Source organism: Amphiura filiformis, chromosome 9, assembly GCF_039555335.1.
Source record: "Amphiura filiformis chromosome 9, Afil_fr2py, whole genome shotgun sequence".
In the NCBI taxonomy this organism is placed as follows: domain Eukaryota; kingdom Metazoa; phylum Echinodermata; class Ophiuroidea; order Amphilepidida; family Amphiuridae; genus Amphiura; species Amphiura filiformis.
Genome location: NC_092636.1, coordinates 47,087,744 through 47,107,393, shown reverse-complemented (window position 1 = coordinate 47,107,393; position 19,650 = coordinate 47,087,744). Strand labels below are relative to the sequence as shown.

General features: G+C 44.1%; 1 protein-coding gene across 1 annotated transcript; it reads left to right on the top strand.

Annotated features, from left to right (window-relative positions):
- The first annotated feature begins 8 nt into the window (after positions 1-8).
- On the top strand, positions 9-19,393 carry LOC140161057 (nucleoside diphosphate-linked moiety X motif 6-like). Its single transcript, XM_072184443.1, has 6 exons — positions 9-93; positions 5,209-5,621; positions 6,869-7,072; positions 7,966-8,021; positions 15,729-15,828; positions 17,250-19,393. The coding sequence occupies exons 2-6, from the start codon at positions 5,243-5,245 to the stop codon at positions 17,576-17,578; spliced, it is 1,068 nt and encodes a 355-aa protein (XP_072040544.1). The 5' UTR covers positions 9-93; positions 5,209-5,242; the 3' UTR covers positions 17,579-19,393.
- The last annotated feature ends 257 nt before the right edge of the window (positions 19,394-19,650 follow it).

The following is a 19,650-nucleotide window of genomic DNA, read 5'->3' as shown; positions in this document are numbered from 1 at the left end:
TTTGGGTATGATATAATCTCCCGCGGTTCCGTCCAAAGTTTACAGGTCAAAGTTCTACCAGCTGATTTGAGATTGTGATCAGTCAAGTTCAAGGTAAACACGTAAATCAGGTAAATATCATGTTTATGTTGTCATAAGCTTAACATTTGATTGTTGTGTATGTAGTCAGCGTTTCAGAAGAACAAGAAAAGACTCTAAAACTATTTCACTATGTTTTAAACTAATTTTGAAAAACATGAAAAGCTTGCAAAATTAAAAACAGTACTAAAAAACGGGTTTTAAGTTAAAGGCTTAATGTACGATTTCCTTCAAATTTTAAATTTGTCATTATATACTCAAAATGCTGAAATAATACTAGTAATAATTATCGGGAATGGTTTCTGTTAATTTAGAGCTGAAATAACGAGGTAAAGTGAAAGAAACACTGCTTGTTATTTTGGCCGTTTAACACGCAGTTCTAACTATGCTATGGGAGCAGTGCCGTACTATTACGCTGACTTTCGTATTCGGCGAGGAGGACGATTTCGACCTCCTGGTTTGTTTACAAACAGAGAGGTAGACAAAAAACGTTCCGCTTGTCCAAACACTCAGGTATCAGAAGGATGGTCCACAATAGCGTGATTCACGTAACCTGAATAGGGATTAAAAAGCTGTCACGTAGAACCATGTGCTTCTATTGTCCAATTTGCCATCAAGATTTCATATGAAAACAGTTCAGACCCAGTACACGATCATGTCAGAAATTAATATTTTGTTCTGGGTCTGATTATTCGGACTACTATGGGAGGACATGATAAAGTCATAATTCTAAATTATGACTTTATGTCGAACTTTGCTCTGTTTACCTGCAAACACAAGAAATTTGGCTGAATCCATTTAGGTGCAAGTTGTGACATGTGTAAACATTACAAATATGCCAAAAAATCAGGTTTGAAAAAAATTAACCAAATTCATATTATACATGTAGGTATCCTAGGTGAATTCAAATTTGCCATCAAATTGCATCGTTTTATATATCAAATTAAAGCCCTTGAGTAAACTAAGCCAAAACTGAAAACCTTTTTTTCATAGCACTTTCCGTAGCAAAGTTAAACCTTGTCAAAGATTGACTTTCATCAAAAAGATTCAGCTAGCAAAATTCCCCAAAACGGCATTTCGGGGTGTTTCTAGATCTTAGTCTCATGGCGATGGCAGCTTTTTTTAATGGAACTGCTATCAAAATCCTCTAAAATTCCATGTGCGACTTGATTATCACCATAAAAATCATATATTTGGGTCAAGTGAAGTATAGAAAACATATTTATGTAGGTTTCCTTCACCCACCTGAAAGAAGGCATACATGAGCTTAGTCAGAACATTGCTTCTAGAGGTGACTCATCAGTTGATAAAGATTGGTGCGACCTGCGTGATGGAATTTTCCTTTGTATGGACCAATATATCCCCTCAAAATACTCGTCCAAAAGGTCAACGACTCCTTGGATAACACCTAAAATCAAGCGTCAACTGAGAAGGAAGCAAAGGGCATATAACCATGCCAGATCTACAGGAAGGGAGGACGACTGGGAAAAGTTCCGTACTATTAGGAAAGAAACTCAGAGAGACTCCAAAAACTCCTACTGGAAGTGGGTTCGTTCCACTTGTGTTGAATCTCCGAAACAATTTTGGGGATTTGTCAAGAAGTTGAGGAAGGACAACACAGGAATCTCAGCCCTCAAAAAGCAGGGCCAGCTAGTGTCAGATGACACTGGGAAAGCGGAGATACTCAACGACCAATTTGAGTCCGTCTTCACTGCCGAGAAACCATTGGACAACGCAACTAGTAGTGGTAATAAAGCCTACCCACCGATGCCTGAAATACATGTTTCCCAAGATGGGGTAACTAAGCTCCTGAAAGAACTACAGGAAAACAAGGCTCCCGGTCCTGATGGGTTGCCATCCAGGATTTTGAAACTCTGTGCTGAAGAACTATCACCAGCTCTTACAAATATATTCAATAAAAGTTTGCATACCGGAGAATTACCAAAAGACTGGCTAACAGCCAATGTCTCACCAATTTTCAAAAAAGGAGACAGGACACTTGCTGCCAACTATAGACCTGTCTCCTTAACACCAATTTGTTGCAAATTGTTTGAGCATATTTTACACAGCAACATAATGCGCCATTTGGACAAACATAAGATCTTAACCAACAAACAACATGGATTTCGATCTAAACACTCGTGTGAATCCCAATTGATTCTCACAATTCATGATTTGGCTAAATCCCTGGACTGTCGAACGCCTTCGGATATGATCATCATGGATTTCTCGAAGGCGTTCGACACGGTCCCACACACAAGACTTCTCCATAAGATTCAGACTTATGGTGTAACAGGTAACACACACAAGTGGATCACAAATTTTCTCACCAAACGTACTCAGAGAGTTGTTGTCAACGGAGATCATTCAAAGTGGGTTCATGTAAAATCTGGTGTCCCACAGGGTACCGTACTGGGCCCTCTGTTGTTTTTGCTCTACCTGAATGATCTCCCTGACAACATCTCATCTGAAGTCAGGCTATTCGCCGACGATTGTGTGGTTTATCGTCAAATTAAAAACAACAATGACATTAAACACCTGCAGTCTGACCTAGACACACTCTTGTCATGGCAAAATACATGGCAAATGCAATTTAATCCGGACAAGTGTTTCGTTCTCAAAATATCACATGCAAGAAACAAAACCACTCATCAATACAAACTAGGCCAATCTACTCTTAAAGAACTAAAATCCCATTCTTACTTAGGCGTTCATATCTCTAATGATCTGAAATGGGGTGAACACATTAACTCAGCTGTCTCGAAGGCCAATAGAGTATTAGGTGTGGTACGCAGGAACTTTCATTCCTGCCCCACTGACTTGAAAGCCACAGCGTATAAGTCGTTGGTAAGACCACACTTAGAGTACACTGGAACAGTTTGGGACCCATATACTGCTGACCTAAGTACCAAGCTGGAAGCCGTTCAAAGACGTGCGGCGAGATTTGTGTGTAGAGACTATTCACCCCACAGCAGCGTTACAAAGATGCTAAACCAACTGCAATGGGACAGCCTCCAACTTCGCAGGAAAGCCTCCAGACTGACGATGATGAACAAGATTGTTAATGATCAGGTGGCCATACCGGCGTCGACATTCTTACAGCCAGCCCAGCGCCCAACCCGTCTGCAGAATACAAAAGCCTTTAATAGACCATTTGCCAAAAAGGACTGCTTCAATCAGTCCTTTTTCCACGCACTCATTGCTGAATGGAACTATATTCCTGAACACATAATCAACATAGCAAGCCCAGACACATTCAAGACTCAAGTTACAGCATATCTCAGAGAGACCTCAGCAAAAAAGAACTAGCAAACCCTCGTGCGCACCCACTACCCTCTGCGGGTGACCTCATCAGAGGAGTTGCAGAGTATTCTCTCAAAGTCAAAGCCACCTATTCTCGAAAAAAATTCAAATTTCTATGTAAATATGCATTGTGTTGGGGCCCCGGTCTCGGCGAATTCGCTGACTAGTAAATGTGTTAACTAAGGTTTGCCTAGGACACCTAATACATGTATAAGATCGTACATTTAATATGACTTTAAGCTTACTTTCCTGCTTTCATGTCATACCCGGCATACATACTAATCTGATCGAATGTGTGTCATTGGCCCTCACTGTAGGAACCCATGGATTCGATTCATGTACTAATCTGAGTCTGAGAAGAAGGTATTTTCGTTTAAGATTGAGTCACATCATCATCTAGTCCGAATAATCAGACCCAGAACAAAATATTAATTTCTGACATGATCGTGTACTGGGTCTGAACTGTTTCCATATGAAATCTTGATGGCAAATTGGACAATAGAAGCACATGGTTCTACGTGACAGCTTTTTAATCCCTATTCAGGTTACGTGAATCACGCTATTGTGGACCATCCTACTAGAGTGGATACTAGAGTGTTTGGACAAGCGGAACGGTTTTTTGTCTACCTCTCTGTTTGAAAACAAACCAGGCTCGCCGAATACGAAAGTCAGCGTAATAGTACGGCACTGGTCATCATCATCACATCGTCACCTCATTTGCGGATCAAGCTGGGTAACCTCTAGTTCTTTTTACCTGATATAAATCAGGAAGAGCAGTTGGACACTAGCACTACTGAAGGAATTTACAGAATTCATACTATGGTCTGCTTGGAATCCGTCTGCTTGCTACACAAATCGAATCTGTGCCGAGAAGTCTAGCCACAAATTTGCCCACCGGTACCTTTACAATTTGAGAATAGAGTTCATTGCAATCGAAAGTGCTCAATGGAAGTTCGGAAGTAAACACAGCCGATCATGATGGTGATCGTTTTTACCAGCCCTGCTACACTGTACTTTTGTAAGCATCAAAATTCAGTGCAAGTCAAGTACACTGATTTGACCATTTGCTTAAGCTGCAAGGGAAACACAGTTTTTAAACTATTTCATACAAAATAATATTCCCCATTTTTATTGCAAAAATATTTGTACAAAATTTGTTAAGGGGGTACTACACCCCTGGCCAATTTTGTGCCTATTTTATACATATCTTACTTGTCACCAATGTGCTATAATTTTTGAGAAAAATGCAAAAATAGGCACAAAACTGGGCAAGGGTGTAGTACCCCCTTAAGCCTTTTGTGGGAGAAGTGTGTGATTTGCAAGAAGTTTTAATTTAAATTGATGAGAATATTACATTATGTATGTGTATGTGTACATGCGGGATCCATATCAAAAGAATTGTTGGCTGCTCTTTTTAAATAAATACCAGACTCATCTGAAGTGGAGGTCACTTTGAATGATTCCCAAGTCACATGGGTTAGGAATTTTCTCTTGGTATTCCTAAACCATGTCACCTGGGATGATTTGAAGTGACCTCCACTTGAGATGAGTCTGGTATTTATTCCTAGAACTATTACGTAATGAGATATGTAGCAGCCAACAAGTGCATCCTTTTGATATGGATTGTACACATACATTTGTACAATATAAATAAGAATGCAAGTTCAAAAATTTTAAGTGTCATCAACTTATTTATTTATTTACAGTTTGGGGTAAAAACAAGGGGGTAACTGCATTCCAAATGTGAATTCAAAATCATTAAAAGCTTTGAAACTATATAGCTATATTTTTTATCAAAATATTTTGAATGTTTATCTTTTCTTGCAGAGAGAAACATAGCCAATTACACAGACTAGACAAAATGATCTGTTTAACAACATCAGTGGGCACTCGTCATGTGGGGAGCCGAATGAAGTGTTTAACAGCAGCATGGACTAAAAAAAATCAACCATTACTGTGTCGTAGTACTAGTAGTACTAATCACTGCAACTTAAAACATAGTGAAAGACTATGTCACATATCATTAATTGGTGAACTCAGGAATTGTCTATGTCCACCAAATAATAATAACAGTACTACCTTTATTAGATCATATTCTACCTCTACTCAACAACCTACATATAGTAGCAAGTGCCTTTTGGGAGAGAGAGACCGCTTTAATGCAGTGATGGTTGATTTAACCCATGAAGGCAATCAACAATTTATTGCAGATAATGGATATTTTGGTAACATACTAGCAGGTAAGCAGCATATACAATTTGCCTCCTTTTAAAGAGATATTCACTTTTTAGGCTAAGTAAAATAAAAAACATGTATATCGTCCCCACCCTCACCGATTTTTGGAGATTGTCAAATATTTTTGTTATTTTTCCTATTTGCTTCCTTACTTTGTTTCTAAAATTGTTGTGATGAAAAGACATGTTTATAAGTTCTTGGTTATCATTTATAAACACATTTACAAACACTTTCTTCAAGCTAGGGGTAGGGCTTTGGTGAAATAACAAAAATATTAGGGGGCCTCCTTGATTTTATGATGTGTTGACAAACACTTTGCAATTGCAATTTTACACAGAAATGAATGGCCAAAAAACAAAACATAATAACAAATAATAAGGACCGCCCTGATTTTTTAAAAAGTCCGGACGATATATGTGTTATATTTTTTACTTGGCCTAATGAACAAACAAAGACCCAAAAGGTGCCATTGTGAGGAGATTTTGAACAAAACTAAAACCAGGACTATAAAAGCAACCATTTATATGATTGATATGCATGTAGGTAACGAAAGGTTCAATGTATGCTCAATATGTTCTCTGATGATGCTTTTATTGTTCCAGCAATTATGATCACATCATGATCAGCAGAGATTAATTGGATGTAGGATGCAATTGGGATTCAAAAATCACCACAAGTTCCAAGAAGTGAAAGTTTAAAAGTATGAGTTTTAAAATATTGGACTCGACTATACAAATGTACATCTCATCCAATATTTTAAAACTCATAGCTCGACCTGTATTCCTAAACCAAGTGACTTGGGGATGATTTGAAGTGACCTCCACTTGAGATTAGCCTGGTATTTATTCCTAGCTATTTTAATGTAAAAAGAGACACATGTAGCAGCCGACAAGTATATCCTTTTGATATGGATGTACACATTTGAATGCTGAACTGTTCATTGGGCTATTCCATTTAAAATACAAACTACCCCTGTGAAAGATTTTGAAAATAATCTTCCACAGGGGAGTATGAATTTCAAATGGAATTAACACATTAGCAGTTCCATTTGAAACTTATTCTCCAGGACGATTCAGGTTGAATCTTTCTCAGAGGGTGTGTAAAATTCAAATGGAGCTGCCTTAATGTGCTCATTCCATAATTGCAATTCATACTCCCCCTGTGGAAGATATTTCCAAAATATTCCACAGGGGTAGTGTGGATTTTAAATGGAATAGCCCATTGCTTTTGTCAATTGTGTTCCTCAATCCAGATTCTACCTCAAAATGGCAGAAAGATGGTACAATAGCCATTTGGATACGGGTTCCTATAGCTCACAGTAGATTGATACCAGTAGCAGCAAGCCATGGATTCAGCTTGCATCATACAGAAGGAAATCATATATATTTATCAAGATGGTTACTGGACTGTCCTAGTAGACTACCTGCATATGCTAATCACCAGATTGGAGTGTCAGGTAAGCGATGGATCCATTTTTATGAAGGGGTTAGGGATGGGTGATTTTAGGGGAACACAATTTCCTTTTTTTTTGTATAGGGAAAAATTTGCTCAAGAAGTCTAGCCAAGAATTTGCTCACCGATAGCTTCACATTCTAGCCTAGAGACCAATGCATTCAAAATCTAGTCGGATTCACTGAAGCATGACACCGTGTAAAGCAATGGAAGTTGAAAAGTAAACACAGCCGATCACGACAGGCGATCGCATCAAAAATGTTGCTAAAATTACACTTCAGCAAAATTTTAGACTGTCCAAAATAGCCAAATCTTGCTCAAAAGATACAGTTGACTCATCAAAATAACTTTTCATCCAAATTTCAACATTAACAGAATAAATAACCTCCGGTGCAAAAAACTACACCGCTGTCAGACCAAAAAACCATAGCAAAGCACTCTAGCATCGAATGCGTAACTATCGTGTGCAAATTCGAAGCTAGAGTTCTCGAGTAAGGAAAAATGGAAGCAAAATTTTAAATGTGAGGATAAAAAGGGAACACAACAATTTGAGGGAATGAGAGAAAAGAAATGTGAATTGAACTTCCTCATCTCCCATCGCACAAGCAAGTTATTGACTCAATTCTATACTAATTCTACTTTATTTTAGGCAAACCAAGGATAAAGGCATATTGTGGTCATTGAGCCAGTGAGTGTATTTACAAGAGGTTACAGAAAACATAAAGATTGTACGTTAACACATCAATTCATCTATCTCGGCAATCTGTATTTTGAGGCACTAAAAGCGTCATCTTGTGAAAATTTGGTTAATGGATGGTGTATAGAGAGAATTCAGATTTACCCTCTATTTTAATCTGCTTTAATATATTGTTATTATTTTTTGGTTTTTTCCCATAGGATTTGTCCTGAATGAAGAGAAGGAGGAAGTTTTAATGATTCAAGACAAACATAGGGTAGGTTCATTACTTGGTAACTTGTGTCACATAAATGATTAGTCTACCAAAGAGCTGCATTTATACCTTTGACGTCTTGAGATCTTTCTTGATGATTGGTGACTCGCTGCTAATAGAAAATTACACATGAATAAAGGAGAAGAACCCATCAAAGACGAATCTTGGAACTGAGAAAGCATCCTTTCAATTTCTAAGAAGTTCAAGTTGCCCAAGTGACACATGATGATGCTTTGAGGCCCATTAACAGGGATGGATAACAGCTGAGAGAGGGACTGCAGGGAGTGGATCCTTGGGCCTGGGCCTTACAGTTATCCAACTAAATGTTTGGACCAATTTGGTGTAAAAACACTTTTCTGTTTGACCAATGTCAATGATGTAATTTATATCATAATTTGTGTAAAATCTGAATTTTTATGTACCCCAAGTGTCTTGACCATCGCATCTCTTATACCCCCACCCAGGTGTGTTAGTGACAATACTGGACACATATTTGCTTATTACAACCATAATGGGGCACATAATACTAAACCCTGTCCATATTAACCCTAACTGGTTTGCAGGTTGCGGACCTTTATGATTGCAAAAAGAAAGACTCAGTACACCGGTCGATCTTACCGTTTCCGATGTTGATTAAGATACTTCTTGCATCGATCCCGAGATGCGGAAAAAACCAATAGTCATTTTGTCCCACATAAATGAATAAATAACAAAACCCCCGATCCCCGGTGGACTCACCCAAAAGGTGACGTCACACCATATGATAAATCCCTTATCCTCCTTGGTCTCCGACTGACACAGACGTGCCTATCGATTGTTCATAGCACTGTGTATCAATTTCTCGACCAAAGGCGAGATATACGGTTGTAGTTTCACACCTTAGGTAAAACCAAACCGGTATTGTTCGGCTGAGGATAGTTTTGACGGCATTTTCTGGCGAAAAAGTGACAAAAAACGATCCAAATCTTAGCTACATATCGTGCCTCCGTTTGTATACGGGACACACGAGCAATTCAAAATGGCCGCTCGTTGACGCCATTCATTTTGTTTCCCACGTAAAACAACCATTGCAGCCTGTAAGTTACAATAGATGTTTGTACATACACATTGTATTTCATGTACGGTAGGTTATTGTTGCTATGTTAGGGTGATTACTCTATCGTTATGTCTTCATTACCGCCCAATAAAGACGAGTTAATCAGATATTCATACGGTGGGGATTGGTAGGGACCCGTCTGACATTTTAGTAATAAAGTTAGCCAGTCCTTACTTTACCACTAACGTTAGCGACCAGCCTCCGTGCTCAGGATTGCTTACTGGGCTTGAGTCGCGTGTTGGGGGGTAGTGTGCCCCCCTTTTCTCCTCGCTTCGCCTCGGCCCTGTCGGGCTTGCCCTTCCCTGGTGACGGAGCGGGACCCACACCGCTCTGTTTCACCCACAGGAGTGCTCACGATCTTCTAGATGTCTTTCTTTTGCTTAGGACTCTCCGAGTTCCAGCTTGACGATTGGGATAGGCTCCGTCCATCGCCATAAGGCGAAGAAGAAATCTACCAAGGGCACTGGTAAGGTCGATACGGTGGATTCTGCTGTGACAGCCCCTATGGGGCATGGCAGGTCTGCTTAAGGGGGCTCCGGTCCCCGGACAAGCAGGCGGTTCCTTCGGGACTGCTAAGAAGCGTCCAAAGGCTCAGCAGCCAGCGAAAGCACTGACTATACGTCGGAGCAAAGTAGCAGGCAGCAGAGCGGTAACCACCAGCGAAAACCCTAGCGGGTTTTGCAGCAGGAGGATACCAGTCGATACGGTAGATTCTGCTGTGACAGCCCCTATGGGTCATGGCAGGTCTGCTTAAGGGGCTCCGGTCCCCGGACAAGCAGGCGGTTCCTTCGGGACTGCTAAGAAGGCGTCAAAGGCTCAGCAGCCAGCGTAAAGCACTGACTATACGTCGGAGCAAAGTAGCAGGCAGCAGAGCGGTAACCACCAGCGAAAACCCTAGCGGGTTTTGTAGCAGGAGGATACCAGTCCTCTAGCGAAAATCCTCACGGGTTTTTAGCAGGAGGACACCCGTCTGTTGCAGGCATATCTACAGGCTCAAACAGCCACAGTAGTAGCCAGCGACGGGCAGCATGCAAGGGTACGCCGGGCTTGCCTGGGTTGAACCTTAGCATGCATGGGTTCAGCAGAGACGATACCGCTGCTAACGCTGTGGGTGTAGTCTTAGCAGAACCAACTGGGGTTGTCACACGGCAGCGTTCCATGGCGGGACCGCCGAGTGATACCCTGGGCCCTAGAATAGCTGCTGGCTGTCCACAGGGACTGGCTGGCGATTATTCAGGGGTTGGGCTCGCAGTCTCTCACGGGACAGCGACCCAGGTGCATTCGGTGGCAGCTACAAAGACGAGCTCCGGCTTGACTTCAGTGGTAGCCGCTATGCACCCGCCCATAGCTGCCGTGAGTGGTCCGCCACACACAGCGACCTTGGGCGAAGCTCTAGAGGGTACAGTAAGTAGCTTGAACAGCCTAGCTGATCAACAACCCACTTATGTCCTCGAGAGCCAGCGGAGCGTGGGTGATCCATTACCGTCAATGGGTCAATTACCCTCTCTTGATCGATCACTGTCAAATCAACAGGGCATAGCTCCATTGATTGACGCTGCCTATTCAGGTGGCGAGGTGATTGATCGGGGTATGCACGCTCAGCTACCCGTGGTACTAGGCAAGCTCCCTCTAGCCAAGGGACAGCCGGTATAGCGGGTACCCATACACACGGCTTGATCCCTTGCGGGGAACGCAGTGAGGCATGGGTACAGTGGTACACAGCCGGAGCCCTCACGGGCACCTACGCTGGAACCACGCATACAGCGGTACACAACCGGAACCCTCACGGGTACCCATGCTAGTACAGCGCCGGTACCACGCCAGCACACAGCTTGATCCCCAAACAGGGAACGCAGTGTGGCGAGGGTACAGCGGTCCACAGTTGGGAACCCTCACGGGTACCCACGCTGATACCGCACCGTACCGCAGCACCCACCTTAGTGGGGGGCGGTGCTGGTACTGCAGTACCATGGGGTTACCCTGGTGGCGGATCCTTTCAGGGTCAGCTGCCGGCTGGGTATGCCCCGTGGTACCCGCCGCAGGGTGTTTCTTCCACGGCCCAGCACCGTGGCAAGTGTCGTCGCCAGCGATGGCCACGCAGTACCAACATCAGCTGTTGACCAGGCCAGCCGGCATGGGGCTAACCCAGATCTTGATCAGGGTAGGCCCGTGCTGCTAGCGCTTAGGACGACGGCTGCGAGAGCATGCGGACCCAGTGGTGCCATGGCGGATACCTCAGGGTCTTGCGGAGTACTCCCTCTTCTGCTGGCAGGTAGTCGGCGAGCCACACAGTGGTTATGCCTTCTTACCCGCTTTCAGATGCCCGTCCTCAGTTACCGTCTTCATCGGAGCATGATACGGATACTGTGGGCGAGGGAAAGGAGTCGGAAGCTGAGTCCGTAGTGACATCACTACAATCTCCTTCCCCGCTGCCCCGCGAGGGGAGCAACAGCACTGATCTTCCTCCGGACACCCCCTAAGGGGGAGTCCATGGAGGAGGACCAGTGGATCCTTTCAGTAGGATGCTCAGCTGCTGCTTCCTCACAGGGGACGCCTGCACTCTCATTCCCGGCAAACCTCACGGGTAGATATCGAGGGCTGTCGAGCTCAGTAGAGCTATGACGCCGCGTGCTTGCACGCGTCCTCTGCGTGTAACGCGGGAGGACCACGGGACCTACCTGAGGGGATCCGAGAGGGACCCAGATGTCGTCAAGCGTATCACGCTCAGACAACATCTGAGCTCTTCCGCGAGGTGAGCCTATTAGCGGTGCTAACAGCTAGCCTCAACGAGAGCTCCATGGGCCTAGCCCATAGGGTGTCCACTCAGCGCTGGGAGGGGCCTGCCACTCCAATCGCTCAACGCGATGGAAAGGCAGGGTCCTTTTCTCTTTGGATGCTTCTGCGCCACGGTGGAGGACCGTGCAAAGAAGCTACCAACGGGAGCACTCTGAAGAGGTCGGAAACTGCCCTTACCATGGGTAGGAGCTCCGACTTCAGCAGGCCGTGCACCACCAACAGTACCCGAGCCCACTACCTCTGCAGCACCCATTTCTGGGAGGCGCAAGGGTAGCACAGGAACAGCTGGCAAGCCCCGAAGAAGAGCAAGCGCTCTTCCAAGGGAAGCTAGGCAGAGCATTCCTGGGGGCTCAGCGGTTTTTCCACAGGGGATCTCCCAGTGGATCGACCGCTATGGCTTTCACCCAGAGGTGGGAAACCATCTCTTTGAGCGCCTGGGTATGGTCAGTGGTGAGTGGGGGTTACAGACTGGCAACCCAGTCTCCCACATTCTGCCTGCACATTTCAGAGGTCCACAGTAGTGCCGCCAGACGGCCCCAGCGTCGGGCACTACTGACAGGGATCACACAGCTTCTCACGAAGCGGGCGATTGTCCCGGTCTACCCCCCGTTCTACGGGTGATCTTGGAGCCATTGGCTCCAAGGAAGACCGGCGACGGGAGCCCCATCCGGAACCGCAGGCTGTTGAACACGTTCTTCAGGCCCAAGAGGTTCAGAATGGGGACTCTCGCCGGTGCTAGCCTGCCCCATCAGGGGCATGGGAACAGCATCGCTAGATCTCTCGGACGCCTATCTGCATATGCCAATCGCCTCTCAAGATCAGAGGCATCTGCGCTTCTAGGTACAGGATCAAAATTACCAGTTTTGATACCGCCATCCGCCTGTCCATCTCTCCCAGGGTGTTTAACACTCTTGGTCAGAGCGGTGGCAGCGCACCTGAAGCACAGGGGTGTCAACATCAGTTGCTACCTGGACGTTTGGCTCATATCACGGACGCACTCCACTGAAGACTACGGGTCTCATGGGGTTGATAGTCCGTAGGGTGCGGGACCCTGGATTTTTGATCAGCTCAAAAAGTCCAGCGTGGTCCGACGCAGACACCACTATTTGTAGGGGCCCAGATCACCCTCACGGAGGGGTTCGGCGGTGCTCTCACCCGAGCGGGTGATTTAACATGGTGCGGTGTGCCTGACTCTTGGCGAGTCTCGGCAAAACCCGCTGTGGCATGGATGAAGGTGGTAGGCCTAATGGCCAGTATGGTAGACCTCGACTGTACTGCCGTTTCTACGTTAGGCTTACCCAACTACACCTTCTAGCCTGCTTGCAGGCCCAGTCGTCACCAATATCCTCGCGGTTCCGTTGTCGGAGATCGCGCGAGAGGAACTCTGGTGGTGGACCCATCAGCCCAATTTGACCCAGGGTGTCAGGTTTCCTGCACCCCGGTATGTCACGTAGTGACGCACCATAGCGCCAAAACGGGGCTGGGGGTCCACATCCACGGAGACTCCGCCTCGGGCCTATGGGGCCATAGAGACAGGGTTTCACATCAACCTCCCTCGCTCACGAGGAGGTGATCGTGGAATCACATACCGTTGTCCTGACGGATAACAGAACCGTGGTAGCCTACCCCAACAGACAAGGGGACTCCGGGCCACCACGATTGAGCCTGCATGCACGACACCTGATAGGGTGGTGCAAGTTCAGGCAGATTACGATGAGAGCGATACACATCGCTGGCGTCACCAGCATCCTCGCGCACAATCTGTCACGAGGAAGGGTGTCGGGACCAGCAGAATGGTCCCTTGTTCGCAGAGGTCGCTCAGACGATCTTCAAGGGGATGTACCACCCTCGAAAGATCTGTTCGCATCTCATCGCAATCATCCACTGCCGGTGTACTGCTCAAGGGTCGCGGCCCCCCAAGCATTCACCGTGGACGCTCTGTCCATAGACTGGGGAGGGATGACAGCTTATGCAGTCCCTCCGATCTCACTACTCATGAGGGTGGTGGCCAAGATCGGGTGGGAAGACTGCATTGTCATTCTGCTAGCGGCAAGGCCGCTGGCACCCCCCGAGGTACCAGATCTACTCCGGATGCCCGGAGCGGAGGTACCCAGTCTATCACTAGAGCACCTGCAGTTAGCTGCATGGCCCTTACCAGGGAACACGCAGCGGAGGGATACTTTTCATCAGAAGCTGTTTTTCTCATCGCCGGGGCTAGACGGAAGTCTACCCTCCGTACGTATAGCCAGAGTCTGGCTCCATACTACGCTTGGTGCAATGAGACAAATAGCTCTCCGCTAGAGCCTCTGTGCTGCTAGTTCCGGAGTTTCTGACAGAAAAGTTCCAAGCAAGACTTCAGCGGGCCACTGGGGCCAGCTATAAGTCAGCTGTCCTCTCCATTCACCGAGGTTTCGAGACGGTCGACTATCATAGCCGATGGTTACCTTATTAGTCTACGCCTCGACGGTATGTTCAACGAGTGTCTACTAAAAAGGAAAGTGATCCTCCTAAGGGATCCCAACACAGTCTTAGATTACTTTAAGGGTCACCCTTTTGACCTTCCGTCAAAAGCGACGCTTAAATACGTAACTCTCAAGATGGCTTTCCGGTTTGGCGTTGGCTTCGGACGGCGGTGCTGAGTTGCACACGGTCTCGAGGTTAGCTTCCGTGTTCACAAACACTGGAGCGACACTGTTTCGGGCGCTCTGTTCTCATGACTACTTAACGGGCGCGGTGCATACCGACATTCGCCCCTCTCCAATCCCCAGGGTTGGGCAAGGTTCGCTGAAGCCAAAGATAGGCTGGGGTGTCCGATAAGGCGCTGCAGCACTATTTCTTCGAACACAAGCCTTGCGAGGGACTCACGACCGCATTCATCACCCTTACAGAGTTTTCGGTCCAGCCGCTGTCGCAATGGCTGGTCCAGGTGTTGGTGGGGTCCGGGGATCGCGGAGGTTTCAAGGCGTCCCACGACCCACTCGACACGAGCTATCTCATCATCTTGGGTATACCGCTCGGTTGTCCCTTGAGGAGATCTAGCAGGCGGTGTCCCGAAGCCACCTTCGCCCTTCTCTACGATACTTCCGTTTACGTTAGTAATCAGAGACGGGCGGAGGTTTACCGACATTGTTCGGGCGATCATAATACGGTGGTGTACGGGTACCAGGTTTTCAGACTATACAGAATACTCAGCATGGTAAGAACCAGTGTCGCTATTCTTAACCACCAAACTTATTAAGTAAGGAGGTTTATGTCTGTGATCGCGTGGTCTTTTTGTTTCCGACCGCTGGGGGGAAAATATTTTCTGACCTCGGAAAACCATCGTTACCGCTCCCGATCCCTGATCAGATGCTGACCAATCTTGTACCTCCATCCGTCGGTTACTTGCTAGATCGATCTTTCAGATGTTGATGCAAGAAGTATCTTAATCAACATCGGAACGGTAAGATCGACCGTGTACTGAGTCTAGTCCCAAACAGAAATGTTTGGTAGACTCATAACCGGTGCGATCTTACCTTTCCGATGTTGATTATCCCGACCCCGCCACCCCTACAAGTTTGGTCCTAGTAGGGGATCCCAAGTCGGATAAGGGACGATCATATGGTGTGTACTAAAGCACTTCATTTGGAACAAAACAATGGGGATCAACATGGCAAACAAATCATTAGTCTTGTTCCTAGTTTGTAAAACAGAAAAGCTCTGTGGAGCCAGAAAAAGTAGTTGAACACAAATGCAGTTTCTTTATATAATTATTTGGTATGCCTTCAATAATGATTGATAAATGTTGATTTGTGCATTTCATTTATCCTAACTGTCAGATTGTGAGATGGAAGTTTCCAGGTGGTTTGTCTAATTTTGGTGAAGATATTCCTGATACTGTTGTAAGAGAGGTGTGGGAAGAGACTGGTATCAAGACAGGTGAGTGAGCTGGATATTCAGGGTGTCCCTCTCCAACACCCCCCTCCCCATTTTCAGATTAGCTCACTTTGCAATAAGCACTTCTTATGGCCTATTTATGATGGTGATATTCAACTTTCATACAGTGGCGCACCACGGCGGGAGGGCATGGGGAAAATGCCTCCCAATCAGATCTCTTGCTCCCCCAGTAAAACTAACTTTTTGAAATTTGTTGATTTTGCCCCCCCCCCCCCTGAAATTCACTTTGCCCCCCCCTCCAAAAAAAAAATTCCTGGTGCCGCCACTACTTTCATAATTGGTAGCAAGTGTGTGGCACCAGTTTTTTAGAAAATGTTGTGCAGAACTGTTTTGGAATGAATACATGTATACTCTGATCAGCTCGTAATAGGCGGGACTCATAACATTGTGGATTGATACAGAATGGCGTACACTACGTGAACTGCGCTTATGCGTTTTGCGTGAATGACGATGCTTTTGTGAATTTACACGTGTGCGTAAGTTGGAACTTCATTGACTCGCGCAGTAACAAAAAAACGAAATAATTCCCGCCTATTAAGGGGGTACTACACCCCTGGCCAATTTTGTGCCTATTTTTTGCATTTTTCTCAAAAATTATAGCGTATTGGTGACAACTAAGATATGTATATTATAGGGGCAAGGACTACAACTACTGCACTGAAAATTCAGCAACTCAAGGCAAGTAGTTATTGATTTATTGATCAAATAATGGTTTTCCCTCATTTTTGACTGTAACTCCACAGCTGTTGTCTGTGCTGAAATAAAATTTCCAGTGCAGTAGTTGTAGTCCTTGCCCCTATATTATACATATCTTACTTGTCACCAATGCGCTATATTTTTTGAGAAAAATGCAAAAATAGGCACAAAATTGGGCAGGGGTGTAGTACCCCCTTAAGAGCTTATCATAGTATAGGTTGAATGAATTGACTGAATCAAATGGGGAATCTTGATTCTTGAGGAACTCAGGGGAGCTGGGGTTAATAACATGATAAGGATAATTCAACCAAGGAGGATGTGAGGACTAAGCTTTGTACACCTGCCACAAGTCTGTATGATTCCGGTGACAGGATGGGTGTGTGTTACTATATACATCTCTATGGTTTATACCATGTATTTCAAACTTGAAAAGTAGTGAATTGGCGTCTTTACGGCCATAAATATCCTAAAACAAGTAACATGTGCATTTTTTCAAAGTAAGTTGTAAATGAGGCTTTTGGGGATAGTACTAGTGGAAATTAAGAACTGTGAACTTGCCATAGATGTGTCAAGTGGCATGCTTCTGTTTTGTCTGTTTAAACAGTGGCTCCATCCGAGACACTTGGGTCCTGATGGGACCAGACTCGAGCAAAATGTAAGAAAACTTTTATATTATTTTATTTTACATTTCTGAATCTCATTCACAGATTTTCAATCTGTACTTTGTTTCCGTCAACAACACAACATGCCGTGGGCATTTGGCATCTCTGACATCTACGTAGTCTGCCGATTACGACCTCTGAACTTTGACCTCAACATATGCAAGGATGAGTTGGTGGATGCCAAGTGGACAAAAGTGAATGAGTTACTGAAGGATCCCAACCACACTCACCTAACAGTACGGGTGGCAAGGCTTATTCAACATGGACTCAAATATGGGTTTGATAGTGTGGATATTTCCATGGAGGAATTGCCTTCAGTTTATAAGAATACAACATATAAACTCTTCCATAAACCACTACCTCCATCTTTATGATGTTAAATTAATGGTAGAGTAACTTTTTAATACCAAAAATGCGCAAACGATGGGGTTGTGTGTGGCAGTAAATGGAAAATTTAGTGGAAAAGAAAACATGTGTGAAATCATGGAAGGTTCAGTACAATACAGTGAACTGCTGAATCAAAAATCAGAAAAAAAAATCAGATTTTTGTTTTTTTCAACATATATAAACTCTTCCATAAACTACTACCTCCATGTTTATGATGCTAAAATTAAAATAATGATAGCGTGAAATCATGGAAGGCGCAGATACAAATAAGATTCAGTACACTAAATCAGAAAATCATCAAAAATCAGATTTTTGCAATTTTGTAAAGAGATTGGATAAGGTATATTGCTGAGAGCAATCGATAGGCAAAAGTGATGCATGCTGGGAAGGAAAAGGGCTCAAATTTGCGATCTCGGGTAACGAATTCTATAGGTTTTTGAGCCCTTTTCATTCCCAGCATGCAGCTCATGTTTGCCCATCGATCTCGATCAGCAATATACCTTGTGTATTAACATACCTGGCAAATGATAATATACCAAACACTGCATTCATAGGACAAAAGTTCAAATTTTGGTCAATGTTTGAGCAGTTTTTCCATACAGTCTACATGCAATTGACACTTGTCTTCCATTTTGCCATTTTTCATATGAAAATAAATACCAAATGGTAATTTTATTGACTTATCATTCACTTTTGAGCCAATCCTACAAAAGTATTTTTAAATAGTTTTGCTGTTGATGTGCCTGTTAACAAGATGATTAAACCAAGATCCATTTAAAATTTAGGGGTGGGGGGTGTGGGGGTTGGTGGGGAAGATACCAAATCTCCCTGTAATGTAGGAGGCTCCCTGAAAATGAATTAATTATATCACATTTAGACAGCTAAATTTTGCTATCTTCCTCATTATTAAGAACATTTTTGTTACCAATAAGTTGCACACATTTTTGAAAATCTCCCTGATTGCTGTAGGAAATCTGTGTGTGATTCCAGGATGTAAATGTTAGCATATCAAAACAATGTAATCAGTTTCACCTTTGTCTAGAGGCAATGTTCAGCTATATAGCTATCATAAAACCACAAGGGTTAAACTGTGAATTGATAATGATAACATCCCCGTAGAGTACAAAACACCAACAGGACACAGACATCATCAACTGCACTTACATTCACAAATGTACCAACATCATCGATACCTAACACAATCTGGGTCGGAGTTACCTTTTTGAAGGGCCCTAGGTCAGGCTAAAATGCAGGGCCCCTGGCTATCTGGATCCATGTGTTACACCCCCACCTCACCCCTGGAACCCATTTCTCATTCCAAAACAATACTTTGCTAAATGTTTCCAATTTCCTTGTTCTTCATCTTTTTTGTTTATAATTTTAATTATCTATAATTTAATTTTTATTCTCTCAAACTTAGACAGGTGGTGAGCGCCACAAATTCTCTAAATTCAGTACATTTTCGTTGTCAACCGTGTAATTGAATGGGATTATTTTAAAATTTTAAAATGCTTAAAATATCACAAACAATTAGGCCTATGTTTAAAATAAATAATATTTATACAAGCTTAAACCGTTGGGGTTCGATAATGAACCCAAAAAACTAATCGAGTGCATGGAAAATGCCATACGGCTGAACAGTTGTGCCTGCTCGCTCCGACCATCATGCCACTCGCCGCCTGAACTTGGGGGTCCCCTCATGTATGTGGATGGCTGGTTAGTCACACGCTAATGTTGATAATAATGGCTATTATTAAGCTCTTGCAATAATATAATAAAGAATATATTTATTTGTAATATTACTATGCAAATTAACTTGATAATAAATTTGTTTTTTCAAATAATTATATGTGTGTTAACGAGTTATGATTTCATCAATGTAATCTGTAGAACATTTTACTTGTGTTCATCTTGATGTGGGTGCTTGGGAAAGCTTTTATGCCCCCCACCACAGGTTTATTTACAGATTTATAAATGCAAAATCAGCCTATTTATGGCATGTGCCTCAACCATACACACACACACCCCTGTCTGTGTTTGCCTCCAAACGTGGACATTG